The 21,250-nt window shown below is 45.8% G+C and overlaps 1 protein-coding gene across 3 annotated transcripts in view; it reads right to left on the reverse strand.

Annotated features, from left to right (window-relative positions):
- Positions 1-20,898, reverse strand: part of LOC113024983 (sodium channel protein type 4 subunit alpha B-like) — a 70,661-nt gene extending 49,763 nt beyond the window's left edge. For all 3 annotated transcript variants that reach the window (XM_026172286.1, XM_026172288.1, XM_026172287.1), the window contains exon 1: positions 20,760-20,898. In XM_026172286.1, coding sequence (XP_026028071.1) covers positions 20,760-20,848 — 89 coding nt within the window. In that variant the 5' untranslated portion in view covers positions 20,849-20,898. The remainder of the gene's footprint in view (positions 1-20,759) is intronic.
- Between the last annotated feature and the right edge of the window lie 352 nt (positions 20,899-21,250).

Raw genomic sequence — 21,250 nt, forward strand, 5'->3', positions numbered from 1 at the left:
AAGCTATCGTCCAATTTCTCTTTTAAATGTAGACCTTAAAATAATCTGCAAAGCTCTCTCAAAGAGATTAGAGAAAATGACCCCCCTCTTAATTCATCCTGACCAAACTGGTTTCATAAAAGGTAGGCACTCCTCAACAAACACTCGTAGATTACTTAATTTAATAGACTACTCATACGATAAAAACATCGAAACCATAATATTATCTCTAGATGCAGAAAAAGCATTTGACAGAGTTAATTGGAAATTTTTATTTGCAACTTTACACAAATTTGGTTTTGGAAACTCTTTCATAAACTGGATAAGAATATTATACAATTCCCCAACAGCTCGTATCAGAACAAATGACCAGACATCCTCCAGCTTCTGTCTCCTGAGGGGCACCAGACAGGGATGCCCACTCTCCCCTTCACTTTTTGCAATTTTTATCGAACCTCTAGCAGCAGCATTTAGACAGGCTACAACAATTAAGGGCATAAAATGTAAGAACATAGAACATAAAATCAGTCTCTATGCGGATGATGTGTTGCTTTTTCTGCAAAACACACAAACCAACCTCTCTGAGGTAATTACTTTAATAAACTGGTTTTCAAGAGTTTCAGATTATTCAATTAACTGGCCAAAATCTACAGTTCTCCCCATTAACTGCTCCTTCCATAATTCTTCCTCTGCCCCACTGCAATCCGGAAATATTAAATATTTAGGTATTAATGTCTCTCCTAAGCTTTCAGACTTAACTAAACTAAACCACATCCCACTTCTAAAGAAAGTAGAAGGCGATCTGACTAGATGGAAATCTTTACCCATATCACTCATGGGAAGGGTCGCCACTATAAAAATGATGATCTTGCAAAAAATAAATTACTTATTTTTGATGATCCCTAACAAACCATCACAAGATTGGTTCAGATCTCTGGATTCATATATTTCCAAATTCCTTTGGAAAGATAAACCCCCGCGTATTAGCTTAAAAACGCTACAAAGAACCAAGGATAGAGGAGGATTAGATCTGCCTAATTTTCACCAATACTTCTTAGCCAACAGGCTTCAGTTCATCTCAGAATGGTTAAAACATACCTTCTTAGTTGAGCCCTGGCTAGATGTTGAACAGGCACTATGCAAGGATCTAGAGATTTCAGACCTACCATTTATTAGCTCAAACATCAAAAGACATGAATGCTTTAAAAGTATCAACATCAGCTTTTCTCTAACAGCATGGTGGGAGTTTCTAAAAATAACGGAGTCTTCATTAATCCCATGCAAACGTACACCTATCTGGAATAACCCTGACATATTACAAAACAATAATATGATTAATTTCCCAGAATGGAGTTGTAAAGGAATTAAATACTTAGAACATATATTAGAGGGAACAGAATTTATTCCATTTGACAGACTAGTTGAACAATATGGGATCAACAAGACAAGGTTTTTAGAATATCAACAAATTAAATCCATAGTAAAAAAGAAATTTAACCTCAGTCAAGTTGAATTACAAACACCACTAAGTGCGGCACATTTTCTTACTCTTAAATCCCCCAAATTATTATCTAAAATATACAGAACACTTTCTAAATTAGATGAATCAATATCCCTTCCTACTGCAAAGTGGGAAGCAGATTTATCAGTCAACCTAGACCAAAACTTCTGGTCTCAGATTTGCTTAAAAACTTTTAAATTAATTAAAAATCCCAGTCTGCAATTAATACAATACAAAATACTTCATAGAGTGCACTATACAGGTCATCGGATGTTCAAGATGGGCTTTACATCTTCCAACAACTGCTCACACTGTCAAGGCGATACACCAGACAATTACATCCACGCTCTTTGGTTCTGTCCACCAGTGCAAAAGTTTTGGCGCGAGATATGTGAAGACTTATCAAAGTGTCTGAAATGTAACATTCCAACTTCCCCCTTAGTGTGTCTACTGGGCAGCTTAGATAATGTCACTTCAGAAAAGAATATAGCCCATATGGTTTTCACTGCCCTATGCATAGCCAAGAAAACAGTCCTCATGAACTGGAAAAATAAAAATAATCTTAATTCTAACCAATATAGAAATTATCTATTAGATTACATTAGTCTTGATACAGCCTCTGCCACCACATCAGATCAATTGCTCTGGGCTCCTTTGATCAGCTCCATCACCTAGTGGGGGTGGGGGGTCATAGTTTGGTCCCGCCTTCACTGTTGTGATTGGTGAGGGGGTAGGGACAGGCTTAGGGCGTCGGGGGGTTCCCCGGAGGCATCTTCCTTGGGGGGCTCAACCCGGGGTAGCGGTCATGTCCGGTTAGGGGCTCTGTTGGCTCTCAGGTGACTGTTTCCTCGCGGCTGCGTGCAGCGGGGCTAGGGGAGGGTCTGTGCTGATGGACGTGGATTACTGACCTGGTAGCCTGGCTGCCCCTGGGTGGGTCCGGGATGGGCGTGAGGTTCTGGGGGCGCTCCGTCTCTGGGCTGGGGCCCGGGCCGGGCCTCGGGGGCTTGGTTCCTGGTTGGTGTGTTGCCGGGGTTGTGGGCGGGTGGGTGCATGGGGGCCCGGCCCTGGAGCAGGGTGCCGCCGGTGCGTCGAGCCGCCTGGGGGGCTCTTCAACTGGTGGGGGGGATGGTCACATCTTGCAGGAGCTTTCTTCTCTTCAGGAACTCTCTGCAGGAGGGGGAGATACAGGAGAGGTGGAGGAAGATCTCAGCCTGGGTGTTTATTGTCTCATGCAGTCTGGAAGATGAGTGGATGGTGGGGTGGGTGCAGTTTTCTCTGTGGTGGGGTTGGGTGGACTGTCCAGGGCTCTGTGGAGCCGGGGGGCGCTACTGCACTGGGCCCCGGTCTGATGGGCCTGGGCCCCCCTTCCCTGGCGGGTCGCGGAGGGTGGGAGTGCCTACTGGGGTCAGCGGGGGAGCTGGCCCCAGGGAAGGGTTACCTGCCCCTCCCTTCCTTCCCTCCCCATCTCCAGCTGCCTCCCTCTTCCCGCTCCTCCACAACCACCCACACATGCAGGGCCTTGGAGTGGGGGTATGTCACCAGGGTGCAGAGGAGGCTACCCCCCCCCCCCCCCCCGTCCCCCGTCCCCTTCTGGCTGCCTCTGCCTCAATTTTATCCCACAACTTAGACATTCACATTATTCACACTCTCATTACACATACATATAGGATCTTGGGGGTGGGCACAATCACGGAGTCCAAATTACCATCAGGGTGTACACCCCACCCCTGACGTCGTTGCCCACCTCTCAATTTTAAATGCACTTAGTCATTGAGGGCTAGCAGGAGGGACTATGCGCTTACCTGCTGCTCCTTGGCAGGTAGCTCCAAGCCCTCCTGGGTTTTAATTGCACCTTAGAACACATATGCATCAACACTACAATGAGCGGGTGGAGGGAGGTTTGGAGTCTTCTCCCACCCCCATTCTCTGCGGCCTGCTGGAGCGGGAGGGCTAGTAGGAGGAGTTGGCCGTCCGACTGCGGTCTGGGGTGTGGGGCCTCCCTGCTGCTGCGGAGTCGGGGTGGTCTGCCTCTCCCCACCGCAGGGAAAAGGGTAACACCACCTGGGTCTGGGTGCAATTCCCCCCTCCAGGGGCAAGGGTACCTAGACCCGGTTTGTAGAGTACGCTTGGGGAGTGTGATTGTGTGTACAGCGTCTCTTTATGTCTGTCTCCACGTTGGTTGAGTGTGGAGTGAGTGCATATGAGAGCATGAGGGTGGGAATGGATGTTTGTGTCTGTGTGTGCCTGTGTGTGCCTGTATGTCTGTGTCTATATGTCAGGTTGGGTATCAGACGCCACCTCTCTGGGGACACCTCAGGCCCTCCAAGGTTTGGAGGCCTATCTCCACCCACCACCACTTCCCCTGCCGGTGGCGGACTCCCTCAGGTGTCGGTGTGTTGGTGGTTCTTTGTGTCTGGGGGTGGGCGTCCGGGTACACACCGGCTCACTCCTTGGCGGCCGCTTGTCGGGGCCTGGGGCCTGGGGCTCGCTCGGGCCCCTTTGGAGGTGGGGTGCCCCCGGCCTCTCGGCCTGGGGCTCGGTCACTCAGGCACAGCTGGGGGCCGGCGGAGCTCACGGGCGCGTCACTGCAACTCCCCCTGACTTCTGCTCCGCGGCTGCTGGGCGAGCCCTCATCTGGGACTCTCCTCAGCTCTTACTGGAACAGTGGCGCGGCTGCCCCTCTGTTGGTCTTCCTTGGTCTCTTGTGTTCTGGGGGCCTCTGGATGTCTGGAGTTTTGATCTCCTCCATACCCGCTTCACACCCTGGAGGACGGGGCTGTGGCCCCCCCACACTCCCTAGCAGATCATTACATGGAGAAACCTTTGGAATGCAAGTATGCTGATCCACACAGGTATGCACACATGGGTATTCACAGACGCGGACTAAAGCTTTCTTGGCTGCTGCCTCAAAGCACACTGTGCGCTGTCTATCTTGCGTGCTGCACAATATCGTTTATTATTTAGTAAATATTGATATCTATGACTAGCTAGTTTATTGTGATGGTGCTTTGTTTTCTCTATTATTATGTTGCTCTTTGTTGTTTGCTGTCTCCTCTGTTTGTTTTTTTTGTTTGTTTTTTTTTTTTTTTTCTCCATACAGGTGACCCAGGAGTTCTTTTTTTTTTTGTCTCTCTTCCCCCCCCTTCTCACCATCTCTTCTCCCCTTTGGTTTTCTTTCTTTCTCTCCCCCTCTTTCTCTCATTCATTCCCCCTGTCCTATTTATTTAAAAAAAAAAAAACAAACTGGATGAACTGAAGCTCTGCCATCACGTAATGTCGCATACTGCTGTTTCTGATGTCATTTAGAAAAAAAATAAATAAATAAAAATAATAATAATAATAATAATAATAATAATAACAACAACAACAGTCAAAACTGCTCATGGACCCCCGAGTCCTCCAGAGCCGGGTCCGGTCCGTGAGTCGTTTGGTGCCGGGCCACGAGAGTTGAGGCTCAGGTGTGAAATGTCTGGTTTTCAGGGTTTTTATCGGTTTTCAGCGTTATTTTGTTATAGTTTTTATCGTTAACTCGGTTTTCCTGGGTCTTTCCACGTGTGTTATGAATAAATCTTCTTTTTTTCAGTACTAGTTTTATTTTGCTGTATTTATCCGCGACACCTTAAAGGCCGGTCCGTGAAAATATTGTCGGGCATAAACCGGTCCGTGGTGAAAAACAGGTTGGGGACCGCTGCTATACAACACTCACCTAAAGGTGCTTTATATTGTAACTGTTGAGATTTAAATATATAATAATCTGAATGCGTATTTGCTGATTATATTGTTTTATATAAAAGGCCCAACTCTGAGTACAGTCTGTGCCACAAAGTACTGACAGGAAACTGCATGCTTTTGCAGAGAAAATAGGACCTGCAGCCAGAAAGTGAAACTAAGCAGAGTCTTTGATCGAAGCTTAAAGTGTGTGTGACGTCTATATAAATGACTAGGCTTTCTGTTTGTGCTTCAGACCTGAGCTTGTGTGTTCGTGTGTTCAGGTCTCCATATTCCGGAATATGTAAAATTAATGATCATTTTTTGAGTTTGACCACTTTGAGCCGTGTCTTTCTTGGCCGTTCAAGAATACAAAGAACTGAAATTTAATATAACCTAAAGACCTCCAATATTGGAGAGAAAACCCAAAAATCACATAACACCGTATGAGCAAGCACTTGAAACTAACTTTTAGTTTCTTTCTGCTAACTTTTAGCAGAAACGTCCTTTTCTTGATGTCATTGGCTTCTATCTACTCATTTGCCCAGCTTGTTATCCCAGGAGGTTATCTGATCACCAGCAGGGTGTAGGTGTTGATTTTCCATTTAGTTGACTCCTCAGGACTTACCTCATCTCTACAGGCACTTGGTGGTTGCAGCTTTCCTAGCAGCCTCTTCATGGTTCCCGTTTGCCTTTGGGATACCCAGGTAATTGTAGGTGTCCTCAATGTCTGCAATGTTGCCTTCTGGTAGTTCAATCCCCTCAGTTCTGAGTACCTTCCCTCTCTTTGTTATCATCTGACTATATTTCTCCAATCCAGCTTTCTCCATACAGCTTAATGTCATCCATGTACAGGAGGTGGCTGACGACTGCGTCACTCCGTAGTCGGTATCCGTAGCCAGTCTTGTCAATGGTCTCACTGAGGGGGTTCAGGCCTATGCAGAACAGCAGTGGGGACAGAGCATCTCCTTGGTAGATCCCACACTTGATGGTGACTTGTGCTACGGGCTTGAAGTTGGCCTCTAGTGTTGTCCGCCACATCTCAACTGAGTTCCTGATGAAGGCTCTTGGGGTCCTGTTGATCTTGTGAAGTTCTAGGGATTAAGGTTAGTAAGTCTGGTCTTGCAGTCTTGAGCAACTGTAGCTGGTGTTTCGTGCTTCTGGTGTTTCTGCCAATCCCTGTTGTTGCTCCTCTTATGTATTGAGCTATTTGCCTGGTCATCTTAGCTGCTCTGACGCCTGACAGAAGCTTCCAAGTGGTACTAAGCCAGGTTATTGGCTTACAATTGGATGGGACCAGTCTGTCCTGGGGATCCTCGGGGATCAAGACTATCCGGCTTCAGTTAGTCATTGCAGGTGTGTCTAATCCATTTGCAGTTAGCTTCCCTAACCAGCTGGTGTGAATCCTGTGAGGATCTGGTGGTGTCCAACTCTTCATGCTAGAGTCTCTACTGGATCTGGTTAGTGCAGAGCTTCCCAAATTGCGGGGCCCGCCCCCTAGGGGGGGGGGGGGGGGGGCGCAGAGCCATTGCAGGGGGGACGTGGTATGAAAAGGGGAAAAATCCAAAAAAAAAACACTTGGACACTGTTAACACGGGGCGCCAACACAAACGCAAAGCAGGAGATGAAGCATCGCTGAATATGTTTCCAAACCAACTTCATTCTAAGCCAAAGACTAGAAAATATGGTGAAGCAAATCTTCCCTTCGGCTTCACCTGCACAAGTGCCGAGGTAGGTCTCCCTGCAGAATTGGTTTTCCCTTCGTCTGGAGCAGCGCTGGGCTGTTCAAATCATGGACAAACAGTATACAACATTATTGATTTTTAGTTCACAAACACTTGTTGTAGTGACTAACTACTCCTGACATGTTGGAGATGTTTGCTCTTTATACAGTAAAGTTACAGCGGGATACAAATAATATCAGGCTGATCCTGCCACGATTTGTTCCCCCCGTCTAAATCACAGACAAACAGTATCCCAGTTTTTTATGTTTTTAAACCCATTTGGCACAGAGAGGCAATTTTTGAAAAATGTATTGATAGCAATGTTGAATATTATTACACAGGAAAACTACACGTAAAATAATCACACCGTGACGCCTCTGCCTTTGTAAATGGAGGGACAGTAACTGCGTGTGTACAGGGTGGGCCATTTATATGGATACAGCGTAATAACATGGGAATGGTTGGTGATATTGTGACTGTGGCTCAGGGGGTTGGGAAGCGTATCTGTAACCAGAAGGTCGCCAGTTCGATCCCCGGGCTCTCTGTCCTGGTCGTTGTGTCCTTGGGCAAGACACTTTACCCTACTTGCCTACTGGTGTTGGCCAGAGGGGCCGATGGCACGATATGGCAGCCTCGCTTCTGTCAGTCTGCCCCAGGGCTGCTGTGGCTACAACCGTAGCTGCCTCCACCAGTGTGTGAATGCGAGAGTGAATGAATAGTGGCATTGTAAAGCGCTTTGGGTGCCTTGAAAAGCGCTATATAAATCCAATCCATTATTAAAGTCCTGTTTGTGGCACATTAGTATATGTGAGGGGGCAAACTCCTCAAGATGGGTGGTGACCATGGTGGCCATTTAGAAATCGGCCATCTTGGATACAACTTTTGTTTCTTCAATAGAGATTGAAAATGTGACGTCACTCAGGGGTAAAACCGCAAGGAATTCTGGGAACTCGTGGCAAGAGGTACTAGCGCACGCAGGCTTTCAATTAAAATCAGTTATACAGCGATAAAAAGAAACACAAAAATGTCAAGAAGCCGTTGTATTATTAACTGCAATAGCCGGTCGCATGACAGCCACGGAAAGCCGACGGGTAAAGAGATCAGTTGTTATCGGATTACGTCGTTGAAGAGAAATTGTTCGAGCCATGTTTCCGAAGTAACAAAGAGGCGACTGGATTGCAGCCATTCAAAGACCAAATATAACGTCCCAGAACACTCCAGCTCACAGGTTAGTCTGCTCCAAGCATTTACACAAAGGTCAGTCTGCTGTTGTAGTTAATGCGTCATTTTTCTTAACATAATTGGTGATATAGGTTACAAGCAAGTCTGGCGCTGAACAGAAATTGTCGTGCTATGCTCCTTTGTTTATTGTGCATAAATAGTGAATTTTCCTGACACAATATTGTGTTTCGCTTCTGTTATTACCATGGTACAGTGACAAAAACATATACTTTTATTCACAGGATAAAACAGTTGTTTTGTATCAGCACTTCCGGTATGATGGCGCCTGTGTTTGGCTTCGCCGCTGCCGGGTGCAGTTTGTCACGTTCTATCGTCGTGTTTTTTTCTCTACTCTGCTGTTTTTTATTTGTATCAATGATGTTCTGGCTGCCTTGGTTTATGATCGTTTGATGCTGTTATCAATCCGATCTTCAATGATGGCCGAAGATGTTTCATCGTCCTCCTCCTTTGGCACTTTCCATTCTCCGCACTTTTCCCCGCACTCCTTTGGCACTTTCCATCTACCGCCAGTGGCTGGATCCTCGGCCAGCGTTCTCAGCGTTCCCCGTAGATCACGGAGAAGAAGAGGAAGGAGATCAGGTATCCAGGTGAAGCTTAGGCTTTTCTGGCGACGGGGGCTGATTGGAAAGCGATGTCGTGCGTGCTCTGTTACTTACGCTCAAAACAGCTCCATAGAGAGGAATTTGTTCTCCACGGCCCTGCTTGGATATACAGGGCCTGGCTCTCCGAGACCGTGCTACCTCAGAAGGGTTCATCCAGACTCTCCTGCTGACTCGCTTTTCATCCCCTCGGTGAGTGGAATATACGAACGTGAAGGCTCTAATCTCGAGTATTTACGTCCTTTAACTCGAGCTTCTCCCAATAATGATGCTCTCACCCCGCTGACTATGGCGCTCTTTAATGCCCGATCTTTGACTAATAAATCGTTTGTGCTTAACGATTTTATTGCTTCTAAAAATCTGGACTTCTTGCTTCTGACCAAGACCTGGCAGCGGGGCTTGGACTATTCGTCTCTTATTGAAATGTGCCCAAATGGCTTTTCTGTCATCAGCCAGCCTCGGGGATCTGGTCGTGGAGGAGGTCTCGCGGTGGCATTTCAGAGCCGTTTCAACTGCCGTTCAGTGAAAGTTGGACACTTTCTTTCTTTTGAATTGCAGCTCATTAAAATCGGCAGTAAGGATCCTTTTTACTGTGCTGTGGTGTATCGTCCACCCGGCCCAAACAGCTTGTTTTTAGCGGAGTTTAGCGACTTCCTGTCCTCTACTATGAGGTTGTCCAAATTGCTTTTAGTGGGGGATTTTAATATACATGTTGATGATGAGTCCGACCTCTTTGCCAGGGGTTTTATCAACATTATGGATTCTTTTCATTTTATCCAGCATGTGTCCGGCCCCACACATAACAAAGGTCACACACTGGACCTTGTCTTTACCTTGGGTTTGAATATTGATTGTATTTGTTCTAAGGACATTTTTATCTCTGACCATTATTGTATTCTTTTTAACATGTCTTTTCATGAGCCTATGTCTCCTGTTCACCGGGCAGTTATGTCGTGCATTATAAATTCCTCCACAGCGCAGAAGTTCTCAGATGCTTTTAATTTAACACTATCCCCACAAAACGGTGTTGATTTCTCAACAGATCTATTTAATCATCATTGTCTTTCGATCTTAGATGAAATCTGTCCGGTTAAAATGAGACCTGTGCCTGTTTCCAAGTCCCTACCTTGGCTAAATGACAACATCCGCTCTATAAAACATAATTGTCGTAAAGCTGAGTGGTTATGGAGGAAAACTCATTTAAATGTTCATCTCCTTTATTTAAAGGATCTTTTAGCCTCTTTTAACAATGCTATTAGAGATGCAAGGGCTGCTTACTTTTCTCAGTTGGTTGCAAAGAGCAGAGGTAATCCTAAGGTCTTATTTGATACTATTACTGATATCATTACTCCTGCTCCACCTGCTGCCATTATTTCTTCTGCTGAAGACTGTGAAACATTTCTTGCTTTCTTTTTAGAAAAAATTAGCAATATAAGGAAAAAATTGTCCCCATCAGCATCTGCACTGTCAGTTCCCACGCCAGTTCGGCCTGTTGTTTTAGAAAGATTTTTACCTGTTTCACTATCCGAGCTGGGAAAAATAGTTAGTGCAACAAAAGTATCCTCTTGTTCACTCGACATTTTACCCGCATCGTTATTCAAAAATGTCTTTTACTCTATTGGTCCCTGTATGCTCACTATAATTAACACCTCTTTGGGATCTGACAAAGTCCCTGCTTATTTTAAAACTGCTGTTATATACCCCCTGTTAAAAAAGCCTATGCTGGACCCATCTCTCACTAGCAACTACAGACCGATCTCAAAAATACCGTTAATTGCTAAGATTTTAGAGAAGATTGCGGCTAAGCAGCTTACAGAAGTTTTAGACAAATATAATATCCTTGACAAATTTCAGTCTGGCTTTCGTAAAGCTCATTCTACTGAAACAGCCCTTCTTAGAGTTTCCAATGACATTCTGATGCAAAACGATGCAGGTAAGTGTTCTGTTCTCTTAATGTTGGATCTCACGTCGGCCTTTGACACCGTTGACCATTATATTTTGCTTGATAGGCTGAAATACTGGGTCGGTGTATCTGGGTCTGCCTTAGAGTGGTTCTCCTCGTATCTTTGTGAACGATACTCTTCTGTGGCAGTTTCTAAGTACAGGTCATCTTCTACGTCCCTGTCCTTTGGTGTGCCACAAGGCTCTGTGCTGGGGCCATTATTGTTTTTAATTTATTTACTTCCTCTCCAGCATATTTTGAGCCCTTTTGAGGATATTTGTTACCACTGCTACGCAGACGACATCCAACTCTATATATCTTTTAAACCTGAAGATGCTTCTAAGCTGCGGATTTTAAATGTGTGTTTGGAAACCATCAAAGGTTGGATGGCCGACAATTTCCTCCAACTAAATGAAAATAAAACTGAAGTCCTTTTATGTGCTCCAGACAGACATGTACCCAGCATAATGAATGCTCTTGGTCCCCTTTCAACATTTGTGAAACCATCTATCAGGAACCTAGGGATAACCTTCGATCCTGCTCTTACATTGGATATTCACGTCAAATCTCTGGTTCGGTCTTGCTTCTATCATTTAAGAAATATTTCTAAATTGAGCCCCATAATATCTCATACTGAACTGGAGATTGTTATTCATGCTTTTATTTCATCACGACTGGACTATTGCAATTCACTGTTCACATGTCTAAACAAAAGTTCCCTGGAGCGTCTGCAGACTGTCCAAAATGCTGCAGCAAGGCTTCTGACGAAAACATCGAAATACTCACATATAACACTGTTGCTTATACAGTTACACTGGCTCCCTATCGAATTCAGAGTCCACTTTAAGATTCTGGTTCTGACATTTAAGGCTCTTCAAGAACAAGCACCATCATACATCATTGAACTTTTACAGCCCTATGCCCCTAGTAGGTCTCTGAGGTCTTGTGGTCAGGGATTACTTGTTATTCAGTATACGAGACTGAAAACTAGGGGTGATCGAGCTTTTGCTACTGTGGCCACCAGACTGTGGAATTCTCTTCCTCAGAACTTAAGATCTGCTGATTCACTGATTACTTTTAAAAAACAGCTAAAAACACATCTTTTTAAAATTGCATTTTGTTAACTTTTGACTGTACTTTGTCTTTTTAATCTGTTCCTATACCTTGTAAAGCACTTTGTGATCTTTTATCAAGAAATGTGCTATATAAATAAAATTTTACTTACTTACTTACTAATTGCCCAGTACGATTACAGCATACAATATTATTGTCACTGCTACATTTCTGTGATGCTACCAGAAATTATTTCCACTACTAATTAATTACCGTTGAGCTCAAAGGTTATATTAATAAACGGTTAACGAATGTGTATTTATGAAGACGATTTGTGAGACTGGTAAACTTATGATACGTACGATGGTCTTTCGTTCTACACGGTGCATTTCAAGGTCCTGTACCCATCCGTCGGTAAACTGTACCTGGGCTTGTTGCAGTGACCTGAAGTTACTAAACTTCACGAGTGTATGCACTCACTCCAAGAACCGTATGATTATAAATATGAGCGTGGTGAAGTTGGGCAGCACGCTAACGTATTTTGTCCCTCTGTGTGCTCGTGAGGGTCTGACCCTTTCACTGGTTTGATTTTTTTCCTCGTATCTTTTCTTTGACTTTTCATCAAGTCTGTCTTTATACAGACCGGCATTGTTCTCCTTCATTTTGTACATACCTTTTTGGGGGGCAAAGACAAAGACAAAGCAAGAATTTATTGGAACCGAAGAATGAACGTTTTGCGGTGCTGCAAATGCTTGCATTTGATGCAGGTACTTGGATTGTTTTGCCACGAGTTCACGGCATGCAATGCGTGAAAGTCATGTGGTCTGTCAATCTCTATAGGAAGAGGGCCATGTGACACATCAAACTTACTGGTAATGTCACAAGAAAAACAATGGTGTGCTTGGTTTCAACGTAACTTTATTCTTTCATGAGTTATTTACAAGTTTCTCTTTGTTCACAGCCATTGACATGTTGAAGAGGTTAACACGTGAGGAGCGGATCGAAATTGTGTTGATATCTGGTGAATGCAGTAACCGGGTCATTGCAGCAGATTTCAATGCAAGACACCCTACGAGACCACCCATCTCCCACGCTACAGTCAGCAAACTGCTTGCTAATAGTGATGGGATTTCCGGCTCTTTTTAGAGAACCGGCCCTTTCGGCTCCCAACCAGCTCTTCAGGTTGTTTTGTTGCTTTAATTAATTTATTATTAACAATAATATAAAATTATGCACAAAAGGAATTAGTAATGTAAAAAAACTTGGTTTTCTTTATGTATGTTTATATATAAATATTTATGGGGGCCCCTAGAGACGAAACACGTACAAACTCCAAAGCACTTAGAAATTCCAAAGCACGTAAAAACTCCAAAACACATTTCTAACTGAACTTCCAAAACAGAGCTACCTAGATCATTTAAATTACACAATCGAATGCATGTCTATTGTTTTTGTATTAATACACAAACAATCATATATATATATATATATATATACAGTGGGGCAAAAAAGTATGTAGTCAGCCACCGATTGTGCAAGTTCCCCCACTTAAAATGATGACAGAGGTCAGTAATTTGCACCAGAGGTACACTTCAGGCAAACTACAGTTGTAGCCACAGCTGTCCTGGGGCAGACTGACAGAAGCAAGGCTGCCATATTGCGCCATCGGCCCCTCTGGCCAACACCAGTAGGTAAGTAGGGTAAAGTGTCTTGCCCAAGGACACAACGACCAGGACAGAGAGCCCAGGGATCGAACCGGCGACCTTCCGGTTACAGATGCGATTCCCAACCCCCTGAGCCACGGTCGCCCACAATACCCCACAGCTGGATACTGGAATGCCTAGAATTGTACAAGATCAACAGGACCCTATGAGCCTTCATCAGGAACTCAATGGGGATGTGGCGTACAACACTAGAGGCCAACTCCAAGCCCATAGCACAAGTCACCATCAAGTGCGGGATCTACCAAGGAGATGCTCTGTCCCCACTGCTGTTCTGCATAGGCCTGAACCCCCTCAGTGAGATCATTAACAAGACTGGCTACGGATACCAACTACGGAACGGAGCAGTTGTCAGCCACCTCCTGTACATGGATGACATCAAGCTGTATGCCAAGAGTGAACGAGACATCGATTCACTGATCCACACTACCAGGCTATACAGCAATGACATTGGAATGTCGTTCGGACTGGAGAAGTGTAGTCGGATGGTAACGAAGAGAGGGAAGGTAGTCAGAACTGAGGGGATTGGACTACCAGAAGGCAACATTGCAGACATAGAGGACAGTTACAAGTACCTGGGGATCCCGCAGGCGAATGGGAACCATGAAGAGGCCGCTAGAAAAGCTGCAACCACCAAGTACCTGCAGAGGGTCAGGCAAGTCCTGAGGAGTCAGCTGAATGGTAAGAACAAGATCCGGGCCATCAACACGTACGCCCTGCCCATGATCAGGTACCCTGCTGGGGTAATAGGCTGGCCAAAGGAGGAGATAGAAGCCACTGACATAAAGACAAGAAAGCTCCTTACCATGCATGGAGGGTTTCACCCCAAGTCCAGCACCCTGAGGCTGTACGCTAAGCGGAAGGAAGGGGGCCGGGGACTGGTGAGTGTCAGGACCACAGTCCAGGATGAGACAACAAACATCCAAGAATACATTGGGAAGATGGCTCCAACTGACCGAGTGCTCAGTGAATACCTCAGGCAGCAGAAACCCAAGAAAGAGGAGGGAGACGAGGAACCATCATGGAAGGACAGGCCCCTGCACGGTATGTACCACCGGCAGATAGAGGAGGTGGCTGATATCCAGAAAGCCTACCAGTGGCTGGACAAAGCTGGACTGAAAGACAGCACAGAGGCACTAATCATGGCAGCACAAGAACAAGCTCTGAGTACAAGATCCATAGAGGCTGGGGTCTATCACACCAGGCAAGACCCCAGGTGCAGGCTGTGTAAAAATGCCCCAGAGACAATCCAGCACATACAGTGGGGCAAAAAAGTATTTAGTCAGCCACCGATTGTGCAAGTTCCCCCACTTAAAATGATGACAGAGGTCAGTAATTTGCACCAGAGGTACACTTCAACTGTGAGAGACAGAATGTGAAAAAAAAATCCATGAATTCACATGGTAGGATTTGTAAAGAATTTATTCGTAAATCAGGGTGGAAAATAAGTATTTGGTCACCTCAAACAAGGAAAATCTCTGGCTCTCACAGACCTGTAACGTCTTCTGTAAGACGCTTTTCTGTCCCCCACTCGTTACCTGTATGAATGGCACCTGTTTGAACTCATCATCTGTATAAAAGACACCTGTCCACAGCCTCAAACAGTCAGACTTCAAACTCCGCCATGGCCAAGACCAAAGAGCTTTCGAAGGACACCAGGAAAAGTATTGTAGACCTGCACCAGACTGGGAAGAGTGAATCTACAATAGGCAAGCAGCTTGGTGTGAAAAAATCAACTGTGGGAGCAATCATCAGAAAATGGAAGACATACAAGACCACTGATAATCTCCCTCGATCTGGGGCTCCACGCAAGATCTCATCCCGTGGGGTCAAAATGATCATGAGAACGGTGAGCAAAGATCCCAGAACCACACGGGGGGACCTGGTGAATGACCTGCAGAGAGCTGGGACCAAAGTAACAAAGGTCACCATCAGTAACACACTACAACGGCAGGGAATCAAATCCCGCAGTGCCAGACGTGTTCCGCTGCTGAAGCCAGTGCATGTCCAGGCCCGTCTGAAGTTTGCCAGAGAGCACATGGATGATACAGCTGAGGATTGGGAGAATGTCATGTGGTCAGATGAAACCAAAGTAGAACTTTTTGGTATAAACTCAACTCGTCGTGTTTGGAGGAAGAAGAATACTGAGTTGCATCCCAAGAACACCATACCTACTGTGAAGCATGGGGGTGGAAACATCATGCTATGGGGCTGTTTTTCTGCCAAGGGGACAGGACGACTGATCCGTGTTAAGGACAGAATGAATGGGGCCATGTATCGTGAGATTTTGAGCCAAAACCTCCTTCCATCAGTGAGAACTTTGAAGATGAAACGAGGCTGGGTCTTCCAACGTGACAATGATCCAAAACACACCGCCCGGGCAACAAAGGAGTGGCTCCGTAAGAAGCATTTGAAAGTCCTGGAGTGGCCTAGCCAGTCTCCAGACCTCAACCCCATAGAAAATCTGTGGCGGGAGTTGAAAGTCTGTGTTGCTCGGCGACAGCCCCAAAACATCACTGCTCTCGAGAAGATCTGCATGGAGGAATGGGCCAAAATACCAGCTACTGTGTGTGCAAACCTGGTAAAGACCTATAGTAAACGTTTGACCTCTGTTATTGCCAACAAAGGTTATGTTACAAAGTATTGAGTTGTATTTTTGTTATTGACCAAATACTTATTTTCCACCCTGATTTACCAATAAATTCTTTACAAATCCTACCATGTGGATTCATGGATTTTTTTTTCACATTCTGTCTCTCACAGTTGAAGTGTACCTCTGGTGCAAATTACTGACCTCTGTCATCATTTTAGGTGGGGGAACTTGCACAATCGGTGGCTGACTAAATACTTTTTTGCCCCACTGTAACAGCAGGATGCAAGATGCTAGCAGGCAAGGCATACATGGAACGCCATAACCAAGTGGCCGGCATAGTGTACAGGAACATCTGTGCCGAGTATAACCTGGAAGTCCTGAGCTCAAAATGGGAGATGCCCCCAAGGGTGGTGGAGAATGACCGAGCTAAGATCCTGTGGGACTTCCAGATACAGATGGACAAAATGGTGGTGGCTAACCAACCGGACATAGTGGTGGTAGACAAACAGAAGAAGACGGCCGTAATGATCGATGTAGCGGTTCCCAATGACAGCAACATCAGGAAGAAGGAACACGAGAAGCTGGAGAAATACCAAGGGCTCAGAGAAGAGCTCGAGAGGATGTGGAGGGTGAAGGTAACGGTGGTCCCCGTGGTAATCGGAGCACTAGGTGCGGTGACTCCCAAGCTAGGCGAGTGGCTCCAGCGGATCCCGGGAACAACATTGGAGATCTCTGTCCAGAAGAGCGCAGTCCTGGGAACAGCTAAGATACTGCGCAGGATCCTCAAGCTCCCAGGCCTCTGGTAGAGGACCCGAGCTTGAAGGATAAACCGCCCACAGGTATATATATATATATATATATATATATATATAAAAACACCCAGCACGCCCCTGCGGGTGGTTTATCCTTCAAGCTCGGGTCCTCTACCAGAGGCCTGGGAGCTTGAGGATCCTGCGCAGTATCTTAGCTGTTCCCAGGACTGCGCTCTTCTGGACAGAGATCTCCGATGTTGTTCCCGGGATCTGCTGGAGCCACTCGCCTAGCTTGGGAGTCACCGCACCTAGTGCTCCGATTACCACAGGGACCACCGTTACCTTCACCCTCCACATCCTCTATATATAACTGTCTAATATATATATATTAGTATATTAATAATATGAATGTACAAGGGGCAGTACCCTCCATGGAGAAGGAGGCTAGAGGGCAAGATCAAAGTAGCACGGAGGGAGGTTAGCCAACTAACGGAGTTGCAGAAAGGTGCGACAAATAAGGTGCCTAAGAAATACAGCAAGCTGTCCATACCTGAGGCCTTGGAAACTGCCAAGCAAAGACTCACAGCCTTGGCCAGCCGCTTGAGGAGGTACACCAGAGAGATAGAAGGCAGGAGAATAAACCAGCTGTTCTCCACAGAACCAGCAAAGGTGTACTCTCAGTGGCAAGGGAACAATAAGAGAACAGCACCACCAAGGCTGGAGACGGAGCAATACTGGAAGAGCATATGGGAGAAGGATGCAACCCATAACGGCAATGCTCAGTGGCTAGAGGATCTGAGGGCAGACCACAGCGACCTCCCTAAACAGGGTCCAGTAACCATCACAGTGGCAGATATCCAAGAAAGGGTCTCCAGTATGAAGAGTTGGACAGCACCAGGGCCCGACATGGTTCACGCCTACTGGCTGAAGAAGCTAACTGCACTCCACGAGCGTCTGGCAGCACAAATGAACCAGCTGCTAGTTAACGAGAGACACCCGGAATGGCTAACTGAAGGCCGGACGGTCCTGATCCCCAAGGACCCCAAGAAGGGACCGGTCCCCTCCAACTACCGACCAATAACCTGCCTCAGTACTACATGGAAGCTCCTGTCAGGCATCATATCGGCTAAGATGAACAGGCACATGGGTCAATACATGAGCGGGACACAGAAAGGAATTGGTAAGAATACCAGAGGTGCAAAACACCAGCTACTGGTAGACAGAACAATCAGCCGAGACTGCAAGACCAGACTGACCAACCTGTGCACTGCCTGGATTGATTACAAGAAGGCCTATGACTCAATGCCCCACAGCTGGATACTGGAATGCCTAGAATTGTACAAGATCAATGGGACCCTAAGAGCCTTCATCAGGAACTCAATGGGGATGTGGTGTACAACACTAGAGGCCAACTCCAAGCCCATAGCACAAGTCACCATCAAGTGCGGGATCTACCAAGGAGATGCTCTGTCCCCACTGCTGTTCTGCATAGGCCTGAACCCCCTCAGTGAGATCATTAACAAGACTGGCTACGGATACCGACTACGGAACGGAGCAGTTGTCAGCCACCTCCTGTACATGGATGACATCAAGCTGTATGCCAAGAGTGAACGAGACATCGATTCACTGATCCACACTACCAGGCTATACAGCAATGACATTGGAATGTCGTTCGGACTGGAGAAGTGTAGTCGGATGGTAACAAAGAGAGGGAAGGTAGTCAGAACTGAGGGGATTGAACTACCAGAAGGCAACATTGCAGACATAGAGGACAGTTACAAGTACTCGGGGATCCCACAGGCGAATGGGAACCATGAAGAGGCCGCTAGAAAAGCTGCAACCACCAAGTACCTGCAGAGGGTCAGGCAAGTCCTGAGGAGTCAGCTGAATGGTAAGAACAAGATCCGGGCCATCAACACGTACGCCCTGCCCATGATCAGGTACCCTGCTGGGGTAATAGGCTGGCCAAAGGAGGAGATAGAAGCCACTGACATAAAGACAAGAAAGCTCCTTACCATGCATGGAGGGTTTCACCCCAAATCCAGCACCCTGAGGCTGTACGCTAAGCGGAAGGAAGGGGGCCGGGGACTGGTGAGTGTCAGGACCACAGTCCAGGATGAGACAACGAACATCCAAGAATATATATATATATATATATATATATATATATATAAATAATTGAAGAAGAACTTAATTTACTACCACACACCCAATTCGATTGTTGGTACTTGCTGGCTTGTGTAGCCACTAGGTAACAAAAGCTCAACACGGCCCATAGCATCCTGGAGCACTTCCGTTGTGTTTTGGAGTGTGTACGTGCTTTGTCTCTAGGGGCCACTGTAAATATACTTTTATTTATTCACTCCACATATAATGTAATAAATAAATTATAAAATACAAAAACAACTATTTACATTTCATACATTTCAACTTTTAACTTCTTAAATTTTCAGCTTTTTCCTTTTGAACAAATTTAAAGTGAAACAACACAAAAAAACTGCAAACCACAACGCAATAAATTATGGAGAAAAAAAAGGGGGTGGGGGGGGGGGAACGCCCAGATCTTTAATTAAGGGAAACGTTGGCATTCAGAAATATTAATGTCACACTCAACTGACTGCGTTTTATCTTCCCATTGCACTGATGGGTGGACAGTTCTCAGGTGACTGTGCATGTTGTTTGTGGAGCCGGCTCTATATGATATCCTTTTCTTGTAGACTCTACACTCTGCCTTTGTTTTGTCAATAAGATTATGTACCTTGTACTCAGATTACTCAACTGGGTACAAGGAAAAACTAATAAATACTGAGTCTGCGATCGAAGAAAGCAAGCGGCTTTATAATAGCAGTAATGTGGGCTCGCTTACTAAAACGTGTTAACATCCTGGCTGTAGCACTTTGTATAGCTTGGAGGTATGAGAGAGAAGAGCCAGTAAACAAGATAAAAGGTCAAATCGCAGTGATACCGTACGATCAGTAGGGATGGGTATCATTTAGGTTTTATCCAATACCAGTCCCAAAGCGGTACTTTTGAAACGGTGCCGGTGCTTAAACGGTGCTCAAACCGGTGCTTAAAGAATGGAGAACACACACTTTGTCCAAAAACCTCTCATGTTAGTTGCTAGTTCACCTTACATGCATTAATTTAATAACGTTTAATAACGCAGAGAAGAACGGGTGCTGCTGCCATCATCATCCTCATCATTTCTGCTACACTGGCAGGGCTAGGGGCCAGGACTCTGCTCTTCGGGTTTTTGGGGGATGTTGCTAACTCCGGGTCCGATAACAGGCACCACACCCGCAGTAGATGTGCTCGGTGTGAGGTCTCGCAGCAAGCTATCAAATATGGTGCATTTCTCGGCTTTTTTAAAAGCGCTATGCGCCGCCAGGTGTTTCATCAGATTCGAGGTGTTACCTCCTTTGCACATTATCACAGTATCACCTTAAAGCACTTGTTGCAGGCTGCTGAGTTTGCATCTTTTGCTGTGAAGTACAGCCAGACTATTGACCACTTCGCCTTGGGCATTTTTAATCTGTAGCTCTGCTCTAAAAGAACGTACGTACCTGGACCCGCCTACTATCCTTGGAAAGGTAAAATGATTGGCTAGAATCCAAAGTGTGTGACATCTCATGGGGGGAAAAAGCACCGAAATAAACACCGAAATGTGCGCTGCTTTTCGGTCTGGTTACTACCGTTTATGTCAGAACCGGTGCCATTACCGGTACCCATCCCTAACGATCAGTGGTAAATAGACCTGCACCTGCAGGCCCCACACAAAGGACAGCTACTCCTCTCTTTCTGTTTTATTTTGTTCAGAGTTTTCTGCAGAAATCTGAGCAGTCTGTGCTCGAACATGTGCGTGTCCTTCTACTGCTGCAGGTTTGTGAACCAAAGTCTATCACTGTCCCACACGTTTCACTGAAAACCAGTTTAAATCAGACTTACAGCTGTGAAGGATTCAGCCTCAGCTGATTGGCTCTCCTCAGCAGCGCGCCTCTCTCCTTCGTGCTGCTCCAGAAATCAAAAAAAGACATTTTTCTGTCTTCGGCGTCCCACCTCTCTCTGATACAGCTCTGTCTGTCTCTCTGTCTGAATCTGTTTTCAGTGATCAGCTCTCTGCTCCAGCTGTTTGTTAATGGCTCCTCCCACATTAGTTACAAGACACACACAAAGAAACAGATGTAGGAACTGTGTTCTCCCAAAGAGACTCCCACATCCTGATTTCCTGGAAACAGTCTGTCTATCACACACACACACACACACACACACACACACACACACACACACACACACACACACACACACACACACACACACACACACACACACACACACACACACACACAAAGTCTTCTGATTTTTGTTTGTTTGTGAAGAAACACAGTAATCACGGGCATAGAGAAAAAAAGTTGCTCACACCCATGCTACCCTGACGT

Source organism: Astatotilapia calliptera, chromosome 7 (assembly GCF_900246225.1).
Source record: "Astatotilapia calliptera chromosome 7, fAstCal1.2, whole genome shotgun sequence".
Taxonomy (NCBI): Eukaryota; Metazoa; Chordata; class Actinopteri; order Cichliformes; family Cichlidae; genus Astatotilapia; species Astatotilapia calliptera.